The sequence below is a fragment of the Meleagris gallopavo genome, chromosome 3 (assembly GCF_000146605.3).
Source record: "Meleagris gallopavo isolate NT-WF06-2002-E0010 breed Aviagen turkey brand Nicholas breeding stock chromosome 3, Turkey_5.1, whole genome shotgun sequence".
NCBI lineage: Eukaryota > Metazoa > Chordata > Aves > Galliformes > Phasianidae > Meleagris > Meleagris gallopavo.
The window spans coordinates 88,076,629-88,095,311 of NC_015013.2; the positions used below are offsets into that span (position 1 = coordinate 88,076,629).

Genomic DNA, 18,683 nt, shown 5'->3' on the forward strand with positions numbered 1-18,683 from the left:
GTAATTTTACTTGTGTATTTTTATGTATTACATAAAGAGATATATGAATAATGTGAATGTATACATCTTAAAAACATGTATTCTCTAGGAAGGATGTTACCAGAATGGGGAGTATTCTGACATTAATAAGGATCTATATAGGAATACATTTGTGTCCTTAGCATAACTTTAATCTTAAGGAATTTTATGCAATTTAATTGAAGAAATTGTTGTGATGGGATTCTTTTTGTTCATAGTACTGCTGGTTGCAAAAAAATTCATGCTTTTACTAATTCCTGTACCACCTTTTTTTCACTTCTAGCTGTGAAAAAGCCCTCCAAATCAGTTAGTACATTCAAAATCCCAGAAATTCACTTTCCTCTGATGAGCCACTGTGTTCACTCCTACTATACAGAATTCTTCAACCATCTCAGCAAAGCTATAAATACCTTACCACCTGATGACTCAGCATTGCTGGCAAGGTACTTCTACCTCCGAGGACTTATTAGTTTGATGCAAGGGAAACTACTAAATGCACTTTCTGACTTTCAGAACCTAGATAAAACAGACTTAAGAATTTTCCCTACTGAACTTGTAAGAAAAATTGTGGAAACCTTGCCTCCTTCTGAGCGTTTTCAAGCTGAACGCAAGCCTGAGCTGAAGAGGCTGATAAGCCTAGTGATGGAACAACAAAGGGAAGTGACAAAAATAGATGACCATGTAAAGCACTTTGAATTGCCAAAAACACACATGCAACTGGATGACTTTGTGAAGCGAATCCAGGAGTCTGGGATTGTCAGAGACACAGACACTATACATCGGTTGTTTGATGCCTTAACTGTAGGTGGGTACAGGGTACATTTTTATTGATCATCTACACTGACACAATGACAATTTAAAGCTATTTTTGCTTTTGTGAACTAGGATAAAAGAAAATTTGTCTCCACTTGTTTCTCTTCTTAATTAATAGTCAACTCGGTATGTGAGCTTTTGTTTAATTCAAGTAAGTGTGGAGAGTAGGTTGAATGTATACAGGATGTATAGATGTGTGTATGCACAGGTACATGTATGCACCTGTATGTACCACAGTAAGAGATGAAGAGTCCTCTTACCTATTTAAGCATACAACTTAAAATTTTTCAGATTTAATTCATGGAGTAGTTTTTATTCATTTTGTGTTTTAATGGTGTACAGTTCTGCTTTGGCTAAGATGAGTCAAGTGACTATAAGCCTGTCCTAATTGCTAATGGATATTATCTTATAAAATCACTAAGTAATGTGGCAAGGTGGCAGACTGTTGAAAAGAACTAGCAAAATACAGAATTCAAGTGGCTACAGTTAAATTCCTCTTGAATCGTTGTCATAGCAAATGGAGAACTTATGTTTGTGTTTGAGAGAACTTTCTTCTCTTGTGATAGATTTCTAAAAACATAGATTAAGAGTGCTTTTATAAAATACTATTCAGTTCTATTTCTATACCTTCTTACTCAGTCATTGTTATATTTTGTGGCCACAGAGATTAAACATCAGTTAAAATAGCGAATTTTTTTATGCCAAAAGTAGTATACATCTCACAAGAACTTGAGATTCTGCTGTCCAAGCTCACTTGAATTCTTAGAATAATTAAGTAAGTACTTGGAATAACTGTTGCTGAAGTCTTTAAATTAATTAATTAACTCTAGCTTTTATCCTGGGTTGGTAAGTATGTTGTATATTTGCATTCTGTGGAACCAAGAACTGAAATGCCATGGTGAGAAGTATTCAGTTCAGTAGTGCTTACCCAGTTCTGCTTATCTATTTTACTGTTAGAAATGCAACCTGGAAGCCAATATCTTTTAAAACTATCTTTCTATTTAAATCTGCATAATAATTTCTCACAGTAAACAGGTTTTAAAATTTTTAGGGCAGCAGAAACAAATTGATCCTGAAACATTCCGAGATTTCTACAACTACTGGAAAGAAACTGAAGCAGAAGCTCAAGAGGTGAATCTGCCACCAGCAGTAATAGAACATCTGGATAAAAATGAATGTGTCTACAAGCTATCCTGCTCAGTTAAAACTAACTATGGTGTAGGAAAAATAGCACTGACCCAAAAGCGCTTATTCCTTTTGACTGAAGGAGGACGTCCTGGCTATGTCCATATTGCTGCTTTCAGGGATATAGAGGTGGGCATCGAGTCATTTTCTTCAATAATTTTTCTTCAATAATTCTACTTTGAGGTGACAGCGCCCTGGAATAAGCTGCTCAGAGAGGGTATGATGTCTCCTTCTCTGGAGATTTTCAAAACTGACCCGGATACTTTCCTGTGCAGTTTGCTCTAGGGAGCTTGCTTTAGCAGCAGGGGAGGGTTGGAGTAGATTATCTCCAGTGATCCCTTCCAACCCCTGTGATTCTGTGGATGACAAGCAATGTTCCATTCTGCTGAAAGACCTACCTTAGACTGTCTCAGTAAGAGCTGTAATGAATGGCTCTGAAATCAGAAACTCACAAATGGTAAGAGGTCTCGGAGAAGTGAATGTGTGCTACATGCTAGGATGGTGTGGTTTAAAAATCTGGAGTCCTTAACCTGTAGATCACAGAATCGCAGAATGGCCTGGGTTGGAAGGGACCTCAACGATCATGAACCTCCAACCCCTTGCCACAGGCAGGGCCACCAACCTCCCCATTCAGTACTAGACCAGGCTGCCCAGGGTCCCATCCAACCTGGCCTTGAACACCTCCGAGGACGGGGCATCCACAACCTCTCTGGGCAGCCTGTTCCAGTACCTCATCACTCTCATAGTAAGGAACTTCCCTCTGACATTCAACCTAAATCTTCTCTCCTTCATTTCCTTTGTCCTGCTGTTATCTACCCATTCAAAGAGTTGACTACCCTTCTGTCAGTAGGCTCCCTTTAGATACTGAAAGGCTGCAATTTAGATTTATAGGACACAAGGCTTGGTACACAGAACCAGAGGAGTATAATAACATGAATGTTAAATGTACTTTTTTGACCACAGTGTTAGAGCACCAATCTGTATCCACTCTATAGTGAAGCCTGGGTGATACTGTTAGCAATGATCATTTTCATAAAACCAGTTAATAGATCATTTCTGCTTAGTGTGTGTATGAACAACTGAAATATTAACTGTAGTTAAATAAGGAAAGTAACCTGCAGGATTAATATGGCATCTTAGCTGTGACTGCATAGTCCACCTTCCTTGCTTTTCTTGTTTCCAGGATGTTAAGAACACAACTGTAGCTTTCCTTCTTTTGAGAATACCTACTCTGAGGATTGAAACGATATATAAAAAACAAGTATTTGAAGCTAACCTGAAAACTGAGTGTGATCTCTGGTACCTGATAGTGAAAGAAATGTGGGCTGGAAAGAAAATGGCAGATGATCACAAGGTATAAAAATGGGCACAGCCAACTGAATAAATGTGAAATATGTGCTTTCTGTTTCTGTTCTAAATAATTCTTGTATCAGTCTTGGAATTTCTTGGTTTTAGCATGTGATAGCTATATAATAAGCTGTTGTTTTTGATGTTACTTTAAAAAAAAATAACATATAGTACATCCAGAATACTAGCAAAATAGTACATTTAAATATGTACAATTAAATACTGCATTTAAAAATAAGGGATTTGTTTTTCTCCATTAAATTGAACTTTTTTGTTTAGTTACCAGTTTTGTGAAATAGGTTGGTAGCTTAAGGTTACAAAATTAGAGCAGTGATCCTAAAAGAAGCTTACCATGCCTTACTTCCCTTACAAAGTGTAATGTTTAGAGGGATTATTTTTTTTTTCCTTTGCCGTGATGGAATCTTGGTAGCTGTAGATCCTTTGAATAAATAGAGCAAGAGGTGTTCTTCTGCCACAAAACCTTTGAGGAAGAAAAAGGATCATACAAGCATGGTTTCCAGCCAAAATACTAAATTCTCCGTGAGTGATGAATTTAATATTGAAAATGTATTGGTGATTTTTTAGGAAGGATTGGGAGAGTATTAGATGAGATCAAGAAAAATGTACTTCTCTACTATGCAGAGAGGTCCAGGATGGAAATTGGTGTCTGTCCTGTGTGTGCTGTGTGTCTTCCATCAGTCCAATTCATACAGTTTCAGTTGTGCATTCTGAATCAAAATTGTGCCAGATCTGAAGTACCTCTTTCAGTGCAATGAATTAACCGTAGCTCTCGGTTCTCTGCTCTATGCCCTTGCTTTGGAGTGAAATGTGATGTGATAGAGGGGTTTGCTTGCAGGTAGCATGGGTTATGCTCCAGGAAAGCAACTGGCTAGTGCTTGTGCCTAGATGTGACTTGCGTTACGATGGTTGAATATGGAGACATGCAAGAATGATGAGTAGTGGGTAAGCTACAGTAAGACTTTTTTCTTTAGGATCCTCAGTATATTCAGCAAGCACTGACAAATGTTCTTCTGATGGATGCTGTCGTTGGTGCACTGCAGTCCTCCAAAGCCATATATGCAGCCTCTAAACTGTCTTATTTTGACAGGATGAAGAATGAAGGTCAGTCATGTAACAGTGCTATGAAGCCTGCTGCTATCTCATCATCTATTTCATCTTTTCTGTTTACAGTATGTTTTTCAAACTGGTTGTCTGTAGAGATGTAAGATGATGATAGCTTTATTGCCATACTTTATTAAATATTTATTTTTATTTAGTTAGAAACCTATATTGATATCAATATATTGTGTAGGGTAGGTTTTTCTTGTGTTTTTTTTTTTTTTTGGATAAATGCATGCTTCTTCTATTTAAGTACTGCCTGGGCTTTCACAGTCAGCTAAAGTTAGAAGGAAAAATGGGAATAAATGGTGCATAATTATTCTTTTATGAGGGTTATAGATCTGTTTCAGGCTCAAGTATGCACTTATGACCTTTTAAAAACCTATTTTAGTGCCTATGATGATCCCCAAAACAACCTCAGAGACATTAAAGCACAAGATCAACCCATCAGCTGGTGAGACATTTCCACAGGCAATAGATGTCTTGCTTTATACTCCAGGTAAGGTGATGTATTTCTTTATAGTAGCCTTAATTAACATATAAAATGTTCTCTCCCAACACCTGGTATTATGATTGCCTGATTTTGTTCACATTCTGACAGGCCTTGGTTGTGTATAGAATACTAAAACAGAAAATTATTGAAAAAGAACAGTGATATATTAAGATAGCTTTCACAGTCTTAAGTTGCCATCCCATGTGTATATGAATTTTAACTATCTTCAATTATATGTTAATGTGTCAGTTTGCCATTAAGTCTTCTACCTTGCTTATTGAGCAGTGGTGTTTCAGTACTGATCAGTGTTCATTTTCAGTAGTCATATAGGAGTGTTTAGTTGAACCACAGTGCAGAAATCCCAGCCAGATCTATATTCCTGTGACTCTCACTGTATAGTATGTGATCTAATGTCTAATTCATCCAATGTGATTTAAGTCCATGCCTGAAGAATGCATAATTTTCCCTGTGATCTTTTGTGTGATATTTGGCACACTTATATGTCACTAATTGAAAATGCACTGGAAAAAAGAAGTCAGGGGCAAAAGCTTCATCTCATTTTAGCTGCTTAATTTGGATAGTCTTGGATTTTTCAGAGCAGTCATATGTGCACTTAATGAGATTTCAACCCAAATGTAAATGAAGGTTTTCACCTCAGGTTTCACACCTGGAAGTGAGGAGTGTGCTGTTAGTGTGTACTTATGAGAAATGACTTGCATAGGGATTCTGATTCAGAAGCACTAAGAGCTTACTAGATCTTAGTGTATGTCTTGCTCAAAACATGCATTTAGCCAGAAGGCAAAGAAGAAATCCTAGAAATAAATATCCTTTGTTACATGATCCTGATTTATTTCAAGAGCAAATCTGCACGATGCATGATCTGTGAGAGAACAAATACATAATCATGCTTAAAACAACAACAAGGAATAAAAAAAAGCACTTTTATCTGGGGCTGTTCATGGTAGATATGAATCTGAGTTGAGAGGTGTTAATTCTGAGTTAATTTCATAACCTTAATCATCTCCTGACTTAAGTTCACGTGTAATTCTTAGTATTTGGGCAACCTGAGACAAAAGCAGAAAGTGAATTCCACAGTTCAGAAAGTTGGATGGAGAATCTGTGTGTGGTGGTGGTGGAGGGTTTGGTTGTGCTTTTCTTTCTTTGAATGGAGCTTGCTTTCTTCTAAATGAAACTGTCATGTGGCAGATGGAATGAATGGAGTCACAGGATTTGTTTCATAGGTCTTATAAGCCTCCCTGCAATTCCAGTTATCTAAACATCTAATCTATCAGTGATAAAGATCATCTCTGCTCTGAATAACACTGAAAGGTAAGGTTAAACTATCAGGTGAAATCACCATTTAGATAAGGAGCACAAATTCAGTGTGAACTGTGTCATTTGTTAACTGGTGATGTAAGTTCCAGAACACAGAAGCATTTCATTGCTCTACCTCTAATAATGTTTTTTCCATGTGTCTCCAAAAGTGTTTTATTGTCTTTACTTCTCTCATCTTCTCTGCTTTGTTTCTAGGGCATCTTGATATTTCAGAAAGACCTGACAATGCTCATCCAAAACTGTGGTGTGCTTTAAATGAGGGAAAAGTTGTTGTCTTTGATGCATCTACCTGGACTATTCAACAGCACTGTTTCAGAATGGGTCGCTGTAAACTGGTAAGACCAACACTCATACCATGACTGATGATTTAGCTTGGTTTTTCTGATAGCCTAATTAACACTGGGCCACACAATCATCCCTTAGAAGTTGAAGGATATTTGAGTTATGCTGCAATTAACTTGGAGAAATGGAGGATTGAGGAAAAATAGGTTTTGTAATGAAACAAGGCAACTGGTAGGAAGTGATGGATTGAGTGAGGAGATGGCATGCTTGCCTAGTGGCATAGGTTCTTGGAGCAGGAAGGCTGGTTTGAAATAGCTGAGTCTGAGTGGAAAGAATCTGTATAAAAAGAAAACAGAGGTAGCCCTAAGCATAGTTGAAAAGTCATCTGTGCTGAAGAGCTAGAAACTGGAGAAATGTGTAAGGAAACTAGTGGGTGATACAGATGGTCTAAAAGAAGACTCAGACAACAGATGAGAGAGAGTTACTTGTGGGAATTTGAATTGAATAACTCAGTGAAAGGGAGGGCTGAAACTTGCTTTGGACTGAGTGAAAAACATAGAGAAGAGAGAACATGTAGCAAATGGCTTTATAGGTGACTTGTGTGGGAGTTGAGAAACATTTCTGTGGATGAATGTGGGTTAAAAAATTGAAAAGGGGGGGACAAAGCTGATGGTAGAGGAAAAATAGAAATCTTGGAGAAGAGTTGGATGCTGACCTATTCTAAAGGGGAGGAAGAGAAGAAGAGGAAGACTTGGGTCTTTCTCAGGAGGGAGAAATTAAAGAGTTTCTGAATGGAGGAGGGATGTTCCAGGCGCAATAAAGGAGAAATTGGTGTTTTCCTAAGCACCATTTTAACTAAAGTAATGGTGTTTATATCAGATGGTTAATACAGCTTCCAAGAAGACAGAAATACACCAAATTCTGTGGTTTTCCCAGTGCCATCTATAACTTCTACTTTGTTTAAGCCAGGAGACACAACTTTGAATCAATTACCAAGATACATTATTGATCTTATTTACTGAAGGTTAAACTCAGCAAAGAGATCTGTCCTCCTTCTCCCTCCAGCTGAGCAAAGGATAAATACTGAAGTGCTGAGAAAGCTGTGACTTCATAATGTAGTCTTTTTCTGTTATATTAAAAAGTGATTTTTATTTTTTAGTATTTAATCCTGTTTTTTCTCCCCAGACTTGTATGGTAATGGTAGAACAGAGTCAAGTATGGATTGGTTCTCAAGACTCCATTATTTACATAATCAACACTCACAGTATGTCTTGTAATAAGCAACTGAATGATCACCATTCTGATATTACAGACATAGTTGTGGAGAAGAAGAATGGAATACCCAGGTATGTTTAATTACAATGTTTTCTTCTTAAAAATGCATCTACAAGAAAATGTTGAGAGACTGGAAAAGTCATGAGTGTTAAGGAGAATCTTCCAGTGGTTAAATAGAAAGCTCCCTACTATTGTCAGACATCACTAGTATTCTAGCTCCCATTATTGTGTATTGCAAACTAAGTATTTCCTTTCTAATGAAAAATCATTATGTACTTTGGAACAAAGATGATAAAGGAATATTTTTTTCAGGCAAGAAATAGAGCAGCTGGAAGTTGGTGACTCAGTACGAATCAGTAGAGATGCAATTTAAAGACCACTTCATTTTTGCTTTGAGCACTTCATCATTGACCAGATTTTTACAACATGCTTCAGAGTTTATCCTGCATGTTTTTAAAGGAAATAGTACATTCCTTGTTTTGTTCAGAGAAAATGCTTTTAATCTTTTGGTAGTATTGAGAAGAGTGTAACTGAAGGCATTAACTAGTTAACTTTCTGTGACAGACCAGAGACAAGCCTCAGGCATGACTAGGTTTTGAGGGGGAATTTGCTTAGGTGTCATTAAGGCCTACTGGAAAAGGTACTCTTATCTGAAGAAAACAAATGTCAAAGGTAGAAGGGATTGCATGATTTATTTTCTCAGGTGCAATAGTAAAGAAAAAAGATTTTGAGATGTTTTGGTCCTGCCTTGAGAGGAAAAGAGAAAATTGAAAAGCCAACAATGTTCAGGAAAATTATAGGGGATGCTTTTGTTGTATTTAACTCTTCAACCATGATGTATTCCGTGCTCTAGTTCACTTAGAGGTCTGAATTAGCCTGCAGTGCTGCTAGTGATATAAAGTCTTTGGAGTACAATCTTAGACGAAGAAAAAAGTGTCTGTGCCAGAATAAATTAGTTCCAACAGGAGACAAACAGCTAGAAGGATGGATGCTTGGCTGGAACTCAGAAGTTGCTGTTGGCTGCTTAAATGTACACTAAAATAGTGTACACTAAAATAATTAAATTACACTAAAATAATAGAATTGGGCACCCCAAAACAGGATCTAAACCAGCTGTGATGAGCAAAATATAACTGTTTAGAACCAGCAATGTAAAACATAAGGAGGGAAAAAGTATAGGTCCTTTCTCCAAGCATTTTGGTGTTCACACAGAATGAGTGTGTGAACACCATCCTTTCAAAACTCCAGTCACTGTTTGAAATGGCTGAGTACAGCTAACTGCTTACTGTTAAAATTATAGTGTCTTGCCTTGAAGCCTCTTGGGCTTTGGCTTATTGTAAAACTTGTGATTTTGCAAGTCCTTCCTTATGAATTTTGTTCTGAATGTGAATGTACAATGTACTATTAGTATTTTTTTTGTCTGTATCAACAGTGAAGCATACTCAAGCAGCTTAGATGGAACAGTGATTGCTTGGAACATCAGCACTCTGAAGGTTAACCGTGCTTTTCAGCTGCCCTGCCAAAACCTAACTTCTATTAAACTTCATAATGACCAACTGTGGTGCTGTAAGTTAATTCCTTAATATATATATATTTTTTTAAAAGGCTGTTTTATTAGTCAGACCAATACATTAAACTCGCACTCTGACTTTACATACGTGATGTTCCACCCTCAGTTCCCACATGGTGTGTTTAAGTTGCCTTCTGTAGGTGAGGCCTCCAAAACTCTTACTTCATTAGCTAGCTTGAGTCTCTCCTGAGAATATTGCCTCTGCTACACTGGACGTGGCCTCTGGCTACACTGTTTGCCTGACCCCTCCTGGCAACACCTGTAGATTGGAATGGAAAGCTTCGAGAAAGTTCTTTTAAAGTCTAAAGGGGTAAACATTTGCAAGTTGCTTTTGGCATTTTGACTTTTTAATTTTGATTGTATGATATTGATCTGAGTTAATAATCCTCAAACCTGCCTTTTGGACGCATTTAGAACTTGTCATCCCTTCTGCAAGAGTCTAGGTGAATAAAGCCAGCATTTATGTTAAACATCTTTCCCCTTGAAGTAATTTAATAAATTATTTGAAGTCATTTCATAAATAGAGATGGGTTCAAGACTGCACTGATAACAAGGACTGCCATGCTCAGGAGCCTGTATCTAAGTACACCTTAACAGAACAACAGGTGAAACAGAACAGCAGGCACAGTCGTTGGGAATTCATGCAGCAAGTAGTAGCAGTGCTTTGGTGGAGTAAAGATTCAGCCCTGTTAACTTTGTAGCACAAACACTTCAAATCAGTTCTGTAGATTAAAAGATCTGTGTACTAGGGAACCTAATTGTGGGATCTCCTAATGTAAAGGAATTTTTTCTCATTATTTTTGGACTTTAACAGGTGTTTGTACTGCAAAAATAGTAACCAGCATTTGGAGAAAACAGAAGTAAGAAATAGATACTATAAAAAACAGGAAGAGCCTCTAAGTTGTCACTGTTGATTGAGAAATAAGACAGCTGTTAGATGCATCCGTTTTATTTTGCCAGTTTTGCTCAGGGCTTATGGATGTGTAAGGAGTTGGCACTTCTGCTAATAACACTTTATCTAATATTGAAGGTACTGGAAGTTGCATATTTGTAATGTCAACTTACGAATTTCGACTACAAATGAAGATTGAGCATCACCTGAAGGATGTGTGTTCATATTTCCTCTGCTTCCAACTCTTTCCTGAGGTATTACATTTGAACTGCTAATATGGTGTGAAGAAAGCAGTCGCAACACAGCAGCAACTGTGTAGTTACTTATTGCAATATGCTTGCTGTCAGCAGTGCTAAGGTTAAACATAACTTTCTGTGCTTCAGAGAAATGAAGTGTGGGCATCTTACTCAGGGAGTAGTGACCTGTATATTTGGAACACCAAAGACTTTGCAAGCACACCTCAAAAAATTCATCTTCAGGATTGCTCTGAGATTACCTGCATGATACAAGTCAAAAATCAGGTGAGAGACATTTAGACTGATTTTCATTTGTTGTAGACTTCTTTACTAAAGCCTTGTTTGTTGACATCTCTCACAGGCTTTCATTAGTTAGCTTCCTTACAGACTGTTTGCCAATGTATTAGTTTAAAACGTTGATTTTTCTATTAAATCATAGCTCACCACAACTGGCTGCTATGACTGTAGCCCAAAATGCATGTCAGGCCAAAAAATCTCACAAATAATTAAATGCCTGGTGACTTTTATTAGCTATTGACATTTTCAGGGAATGGTAGAAGCTGAAAGTTTAGGTCCCCTGATATTTAATCTCAGGGCTCCTAAGACTAAACCTTGGAAAAGGTTAATAGCCATGCTAATTGGCATTTATTGTTTGTCTGTTTTCGTAGATGACCTTTTTCTTGTTTAGTTACTGCATGCCTAACTGAACAGAGACAAAAGGGCCAACGTTTTCTACCTAGCTGTCTTGAGTGCCTGTCATTTTTGGCCTCCGCCTCTACCTGCTGTTTCTGGGTATTATCAGTAGCTGTGTAAATGACTGTAGTTGTGATACCACATGGATGTGTTTAGGGCTAACTTACAAGTAAACAGCTAATATAAAGGAAAAATATTTTCATTTTTCCTTCAGGTTTTCCGTATTCCCATCTTGTAGAATAACATTTTTTTTCAGGAAGTGTCTTATGAGATAGGGAAAGCTTTTCGTGTACCCAGCCTTTGGCTAAGTTTGTGAACAGAAATGAAAAAAGAGCTTTAGATACAGCACTCCCCCAAGCAGAGCTGGCTATGTTTAACTCATATTTTAAGGCAGCTGGCCTCCTCCCACTCACAGTGCTGCCTGGTGCAATGTATGCTCTGGGTGTGTCACAGATGAGAGATCATGAGGCTTCCCAGAGCCTTCTCCTCACCTTACACCTCGAATATCACATAACTACCTTATCACATATTCTCTTACCCACATGCCTCTGGGAGCCTGGACTTATCCTGTACAAAACTATCCACATGAAGACCACAGCTCTGTTCTACCAGGCCAGACCAGGTGCCTCTGACCATGCCCTGTGTCTTATGGTGGCAGGAGCAGTACTATGTAGGGGAAATGCACAAACTCAACCTTCTTAATTTTTATTTTTATCTTCACTTACAACTGCTCCTCCTTGCCCTTGATAGTTTCAGTTCTTTTTTTCTGAATCTTTTTCCAGATTCAGAGAATCGCACTTCTTCCAGAGTGTGATTGGAGCCAGTCATAGCACTTAAGACATGAGCAGGATGTGGTTTTTGTACAGTGGTGAAGTGACAACTTCTGTCTGCACTGTACCTGTGGAACTTAAGGCATGCTGAGGGCTTTAAGATGGGGCTGTGGGCAATCTGGTCTAGTACCAGTTCTGAAGGTTCTGAGGATTGGTGGCCCTGCCTATGGCAGGGGGGTTGGAACTTAATGATCCTTGGACTCCCTTCCAACCCACGCCATTCAATGATTCTGTGATTCTATGAATCAGAATCCTTGTGCTCCATGTCTACGTGGCAGTTAACCCCCTCCTGCAGCTCTGCCAGTCTCTGAGACAGTCTACCTTTTTGCAGAAGCTCTGTTGACTTGTTCCCGATAGTGTTTCTTCATGTACTCAGTGATCTTTTTCTCTATTATGACCTTTGCTTTCTTTCCAGGAATGGAAGTCAGACACAACATTATTTTCTTTTCTGATTATTTTCTTTCTGATTATTTTCTTTTCCCCAGAGATCCTCTATGGAACCTCTTTGTGTGGAGGGGAAGCATTTGTTGGAGTAAATGGCATATATAGGAAACTCTCGTTTGTCATTTTCCAGCTTAGCAAAGGAAAACCCTATCTCAACTATGTCTTAAAATCTCATGAATCAAAAAAAATATTGTTTTGTTTTTCCTCCAGATGTGGGTTGGCAGCAATGGAACATCACAAGGCAAAATCAAAGGGAAGATCTACGTGATCAGTGCTGAGAAGAAGACTGTGGAGAAAGAATTGTTTGGTCACGCTGATACAGTAAAGGCTCTTTGCTCTGCAGAGGACAGATATGTCCTCAGTGGTGCTGGAAAGGAAGAAGGGAAAATTGCCATTTGGAAAGTTGAATAGTGAAGCTATTCAAAATATGTCTACCTGTGCTGGAAAAAAGACTTCAGGCCTTGGTTACTCTAGCATTTTGCTTCTATTTCAGCCACCTGTCAGTGTTATTTTTGTATTTATTCAGCTATTTTCAGTAACTACATTGTTGTTGAAAATCAGCTTTGAAATGATTCTCTCCTTGCACCTTGTACTGCACCTGCACATTTGATAAAGAAATGGAAATGTGAGTAGAGGGATCACTGGCTTTAAACTTAACCATATTTTATTGTGAAGGATCAGAGTTACAGGCCAGGTCTGTTATGCAGGCTGCATTAAATCAGCTGAAGCTGCTGAGGATAGGCTCAGTAATTCCACAGGAGCTCTTTCTCAGCAATGCATATAAGAGCTGGAAACGTTCACTGAAATCAAACGAAGAAACAACAAATCCCAGAACGAAACCAAAAACAAAACACCCCACTGGATTTGTTTGATTCACTGAGTTAATGTAAATGCTGAGTATTTATCTTTCTGAACTAGCAGCTAGAATTAGCTGGGAAGACTGCCCATTATCACTGTATGTATATATTTATGGTGCTGTATTATTTAAAAGGTAGATACAGGCAGACTCTTCTTGATAGCACTGGAAACTTCCTGCTGCTAAAACAGGATACTTGGACAGTGTCAGTAACTGTTCTTAAATTTGTTCTTCTCCTAAAAACAATGCACAGCACTTGGCATTTATGAAACTGACATTTTTTTCCCCCATCTGAAATACTTTATTTAACTACTATATGTATTACGTTTGCTTTTAGTAACTGTGCAAAGAATCTCTGCCAGTCCTCCCTTCAGACAACATTTCTGTAATCAGAGGAACTGCTGACATTTAATACAGAACCTTCAAAGTCATCAAACTATGCTTTAACTACTGAAGTGGGCATCATCAAATTGCCTTCTAAAGGGTTCTTTCAAGCAGCATTTCCTAATCACTTCTTAATGTACTTATGTACTTTTTTTTCCATTGATAACAAAATCATCTACAAGTAAAACAATCTTTGCGGAATAGTTTTACTTGTATCAGTGCTGAGTAAAGTGGAATACAATATTTAAATTATTACAAACAGAAGGAACAAATGGGCTGCTACTTTTTCAACAAATGTAAGCTGAAACTGTAGGTCTGATAGAAATGTAAACTACTAAAAGTATACTCCATCTTATACTTTAAATATTTCAGCGTACTGATGAAAGGTTTTATGTGATGATAACTGTAATTTTACCTTTCTAGTACTTTTTCAATTGAAGAATATTAAACACTATATTGATACTCTGGCTTTTCTTCGTTCCTTTTTCCCATGTAATGTAGTGCATAATACAAGAACTGTGATTTATTTATTTATTTATTTTTACATTGACTTGCATCACCTCTTTGTGCTAAGAATAATTGTCTGTGTTTCTCTCTGCATATTCTCCTTTCTAAAAACAGCCTCTGCTGCTCATGTGTCCTCCTTCTGAGCCCTTCATCTGTAACTTCCAGACTCCTTATTTCCTCCCCAGGCAGCTGTCTGGCTGCTGGTGGTAGGTGGAAGTAATTATGTTCTGTCTGCAGAGACACACGGGAGCTGAGGTGCTGAGGAGATGTCAGTTGTTGCAGAGATGTACCCAGCTACTGCAGCCTGTTTACCAGTGCCTGTCTGATTCCCGCTGGACTCCTTGGACCTTGCTTTGCTGTCTCAGCTGGTTCCCTGCTTGTGTAAATGTCAGACGACAAAACTAGAAAATGCCAATTTTTATGCTTGAACTCTTCTAGAAAATTTATCATGTGTTGATTGAATAGCAACATAATTTATTGATTAGATGGCTCCTTTTCAGAACGCTGCTCTTTAGTACCATCTGTTGCTATGGCTGTTGAACACAAGCATATAGGAGTGCAATTTAACCACAGCTGGTAAATCCATGTGAAACAGATCCTTCAACAGTCATCCCTAAGAGCAGGAGTAGCAGCGATACAAATATGACTGATTTGGGGGCACAATGCCATGTTGTTCTGACTTTCCTCATGAGACGAGAAAGCTCAGGTATGTGTTTGCTTACTATTTCTGCTTTGCTTCAGTGTTACAGACATGACAGTGAACCTGCAGGAATAGGGCTTTGGGGTTCAGCTCAGTTTTCAGTCCGCTTGTTCTTTTCCTGTTGTTTGGTAAGGCCCCTTGGTGGTGGGGAGGGATTCTCAGACCCCAGATACTCTTTGCCATGCTGCCTACTAAGAGTCTGGCAAGTTAAGCTGCCAGCGAGCAGCACACACTAATCCTGCTGATGGATGCTGCCTCTTCATTCACGTTCTCTGTTCATCTCTCTTGTGAGCTTGCAGTAAGCTGTTTGAGGTGAGAGCACCTTCTAGTTGTGTTCATGACATAACACTTCATGACATTGGCACTTAGCAAGGACTCCTGCAGATGCTGACATTATAAATGCTACTGCTTGAATGCTTGGATTTTGTAAAACTTCTGCTGAACTTTTCAAATCAAAGGCAAATTCTCAGGGCTCAAAACGGACTGCCAAACAGTGGGAAAGTTTTACGTTCTACTGGAGATTGCTTTCTCCTCAAAATGATGTATAAATACTTATAAATAATGTATAGATAAACCAGAAAAAAGTTGCTGCATCCTGCCAACCTGTATTACAACCAGTATTTTGGTTTTCACTTGTATGGAGAGATTTTGGTACTTCTCTATCTGTCTCCACTCAACACCAAGTAACTGCCTTCCTGATTGGGGATTAAGACCTTCCAAGCTTTAGGAAGCCACTTTTGGAACAGATGCAGCACTCTGAGTTCTCTTGCCCAACTGCTGAGCTGCTGTTGGGACTGGTCAGCTGTAACTTGAATCCCCCAAGTCTTCCTATGTTTCTATTCCTTCCTTTTCTGCTTCTTTGAAGTACTGCTTGCTTCTTGAAAGCCAGCTGCAGTTCAAGGTTTTTGATTCCTTTCTGCTGTTGATTTTTCAGGCCGAGGGGTGGCAGTGTTTGCTTCTAGAAATAAGCCCAGGGACAGGAGCTGCCTGAAAAGTCCGGCTGTTGCGTGCTGGCTGTGATCTCCCGCGTGGGCTGTGCAGTGAGGTAGGAAACAGCTTCTTTTGCCTTTCAGCCTGTAGTCATGGGCTGCTGTAGGACTGTTGTAGGGATAGGCGTCTTTTTTGTCAGTACTGGATGACCCTTGCCTTTCACTCTCATCTCTTTAGAGCAGGGGAGAAAAGCAGAAACCCATTTTAGCACTGCTGCTGTTACTTGACTTGCCTCTGTCACTCTTTTCTGTATTTTCAGCCACAGTGTTCCGATGGTTGCCTGAAGAATCTACTTTCCTTGCCAGCACTCCCCCCATGACTGCTCCAGGATGCAGCACAGGTGCTGGCTATCACTTGCTGCATGGCTTTAGTGCTGTTCTTGTCTGTAATTGGATCAGATTCCATTTAGGGGCTGAGGACAAAGTAGATGATGCTGCATGTATGCTGAAGGATTGCCCACCTGGTTTTCTCCACTGCCCATCACCCCTGGACCTAGGATTTGGTTCATTTTCTCCTGCTGTGATGCCCCTTTCGTCACTGAAGCCCCTCAGGGAGTATTTCCCTGTGGGATGGATGCCCCCTACCTGTTTTTGCTGTCCTGAGCTCCCTCCTCTCTTTGATGTGCCCTTGTCCCTTCTGCCTGTTTCCCTCTGTGCTTGCAAGAGTTTCATGTCACAAGGCTGGATGTGACAGTGTGAAATTTTTGGTGACCCTACAATTTCACTATTTTAGTGGAGAAATACTAGTAGCAGGTGGATGATTGGACTGGATGATCATAGATAGAGGCTTTTTCCAACCTTGGTGATTCTGTGATTCTCTAAGTCTTAGCCTGTGTGTGGTCAACCACACAGTGCACACAAATGCTGCCAGGCACAGCTGCCTGAGCACCCCAACCTGTTGCATAGGATTTCTAAAATCTCTGTCCCTTCCTTGGCAAGTGGCATTACCTCTCCATCAAGCATTGCAGGCTGGTGATGGACATGGGGACTGTGTTACCAACCACCACCCCATATGGGAAAGGTGGATGTGGGGGGTTGTGGAGAGCTCAAGGGATGCAGGGACTAACCCCCACTTGGGGTTGGTGAAGCGACAGCAGTTTTCCTTTTTTAGGAACGATCCTGCCCTGTTACTGAAAAGGATGCAGTGATGTTTCCCATCTTCCCCTTTCTTTGGCATGGTAGACCGAGCTGGTACAGGGATGCTTGGGGAGAGATGTATGAACCAAATGCTGCACAGGCATTGATTTCTCTGAGCTGATGCCACAGGGCCTGACAGATTGCCTAAGGAGAAGTCACAGACCAAATCCATCAAGTAAGTAACTGGAAATTCAACTAATAAAACAGAGCTCTTCATGCTCTAAGTTCAACCAGGCAGCTGGCATGGGTAATCTGATACAGGTGTCCCTTTCACTTTCCCCTCTTTTTACCTGCAGTCTGAGTGGTTAACCAGTTTTGTTGTGAACTGGTTTATTTGTAACCCACTCGTTACAACTCTTCTAATTCTCCGAAGCCCTCCACTGCACAGGGTGTCACACCATGGAAAAGCAAGAGGCTGATGGGCTGGCAAAGGAGGGGTGAGGCTTGAAGGGAAAACCCTAAACTCCCTGTAGTGCTACTCTCAGCGATAGCATTTGCTGTCTGAGCAGATGACAGCCCCCTCTTCCCTTCACCTGGGAATGGGTCAGACCAACTAGGGCAAAAACAGAATCTGTATTCAGGGATGTGCACCCCTCCTGGGCTGCAGCAGTTTGCTCTTCTGTCTGGATTCCCTCCCCTGATATACCCAGATGTTCCAAGTGTCAGCTCCATCACTAAGTACTTCCACCCAAGCTCCCTACAAACAACACAGGAATGCAAACCACAAACTCTTACTGAAATGTTTATTAAGATCAAAATTCAGAACAACGGATTGGAACACAATGTCTTGTGGAGTAGAATATCTCTAAATTGATTTTTGTTTTCTATGCATAAATGAAAAAAAAAAAACACAAACAAGATTATACAAAAAGAACAGAAAGTGCAGAACACAATAAAACAGTTCTCATGCAACAACTCTTTTTTTTAACCTTAAAACAGAAAATAAGCTCAACAGTGTAGAAATAAAAAACATACATACATTATGCCGTCTACGCACTCAAACATTCATCTGTGACATTACTTTTCTTTATCCCTTTTTCCTCATAAAACTTAACGTTATGTGTTTAACACATGCTTATAAACATTGCTAAACTCAGCAAGAGCTATTATAGTGCCCCAACTTAATAAGTTGATAAAAAAGTAGTTGTCGTATGGCCAGTTCACACAGGAACTAAATATTCTCTTTTTATTTTTTTCTGCTATGAGATGCCTATATGCAGCTTTCTATTAATATGAGGCATTTAAAATAAGCAGGTCATTTGGCTACCAAAAGGGCTTAGCGTTCATGTTACATCAGAATAAAGAGTAATAATTGAGAACTGCCAATTTGTTAATAGTTCAGTCTTTCTGGTTTTGGGGCTCTTTACTACAATTTGGCTACCACTGAGTAGTGAACAGGTGCAGGCAAAGGGATGATTTGCTCAAGGAAGGCTTTGCTTCCAGAGCTCTACCCACAACTCCAAAATTTAAGAACGTGTCAAAGAATGTTGAACTGAGGCTGTGTCCTGCCTTTTCTGTAAAGCTTTAGCAGGCCACAAACACAGCAAAAGCCTTTGAATTTAAGAAGAAACTTTTTTT

The 18,683-nt window shown here is 39.3% G+C and overlaps 1 protein-coding gene across 1 annotated transcript in view; it reads left to right on the forward strand.

Moving 5' to 3' along the window:
* DENND3 (DENN domain containing 3) overlaps positions 1-17,963 on the forward strand; it is a 29,478-nt gene extending 11,515 nt beyond the window's left edge. Inside the window, exons 9-20 of the mRNA XM_031552932.1 lie at positions 302-823; positions 1,883-2,145; positions 3,200-3,370; positions 4,356-4,485; positions 4,874-4,981; positions 6,506-6,645; positions 7,778-7,938; positions 9,300-9,433; positions 10,468-10,583; positions 10,713-10,850; positions 12,743-16,024; positions 17,080-17,963. Coding sequence (XP_031408792.1) covers positions 302-823; positions 1,883-2,145; positions 3,200-3,370; positions 4,356-4,485; positions 4,874-4,981; positions 6,506-6,645; positions 7,778-7,938; positions 9,300-9,433; positions 10,468-10,583; positions 10,713-10,850; positions 12,743-12,943 — 2,084 coding nt within the window. The 3' untranslated portion in view covers positions 12,944-16,024; positions 17,080-17,963. The remainder of the gene's footprint in view (positions 1-301; positions 824-1,882; positions 2,146-3,199; positions 3,371-4,355; positions 4,486-4,873; positions 4,982-6,505; positions 6,646-7,777; positions 7,939-9,299; positions 9,434-10,467; positions 10,584-10,712; positions 10,851-12,742; positions 16,025-17,079) is intronic.
* Positions 17,964-18,683: the final 720 nt, after the last annotated feature.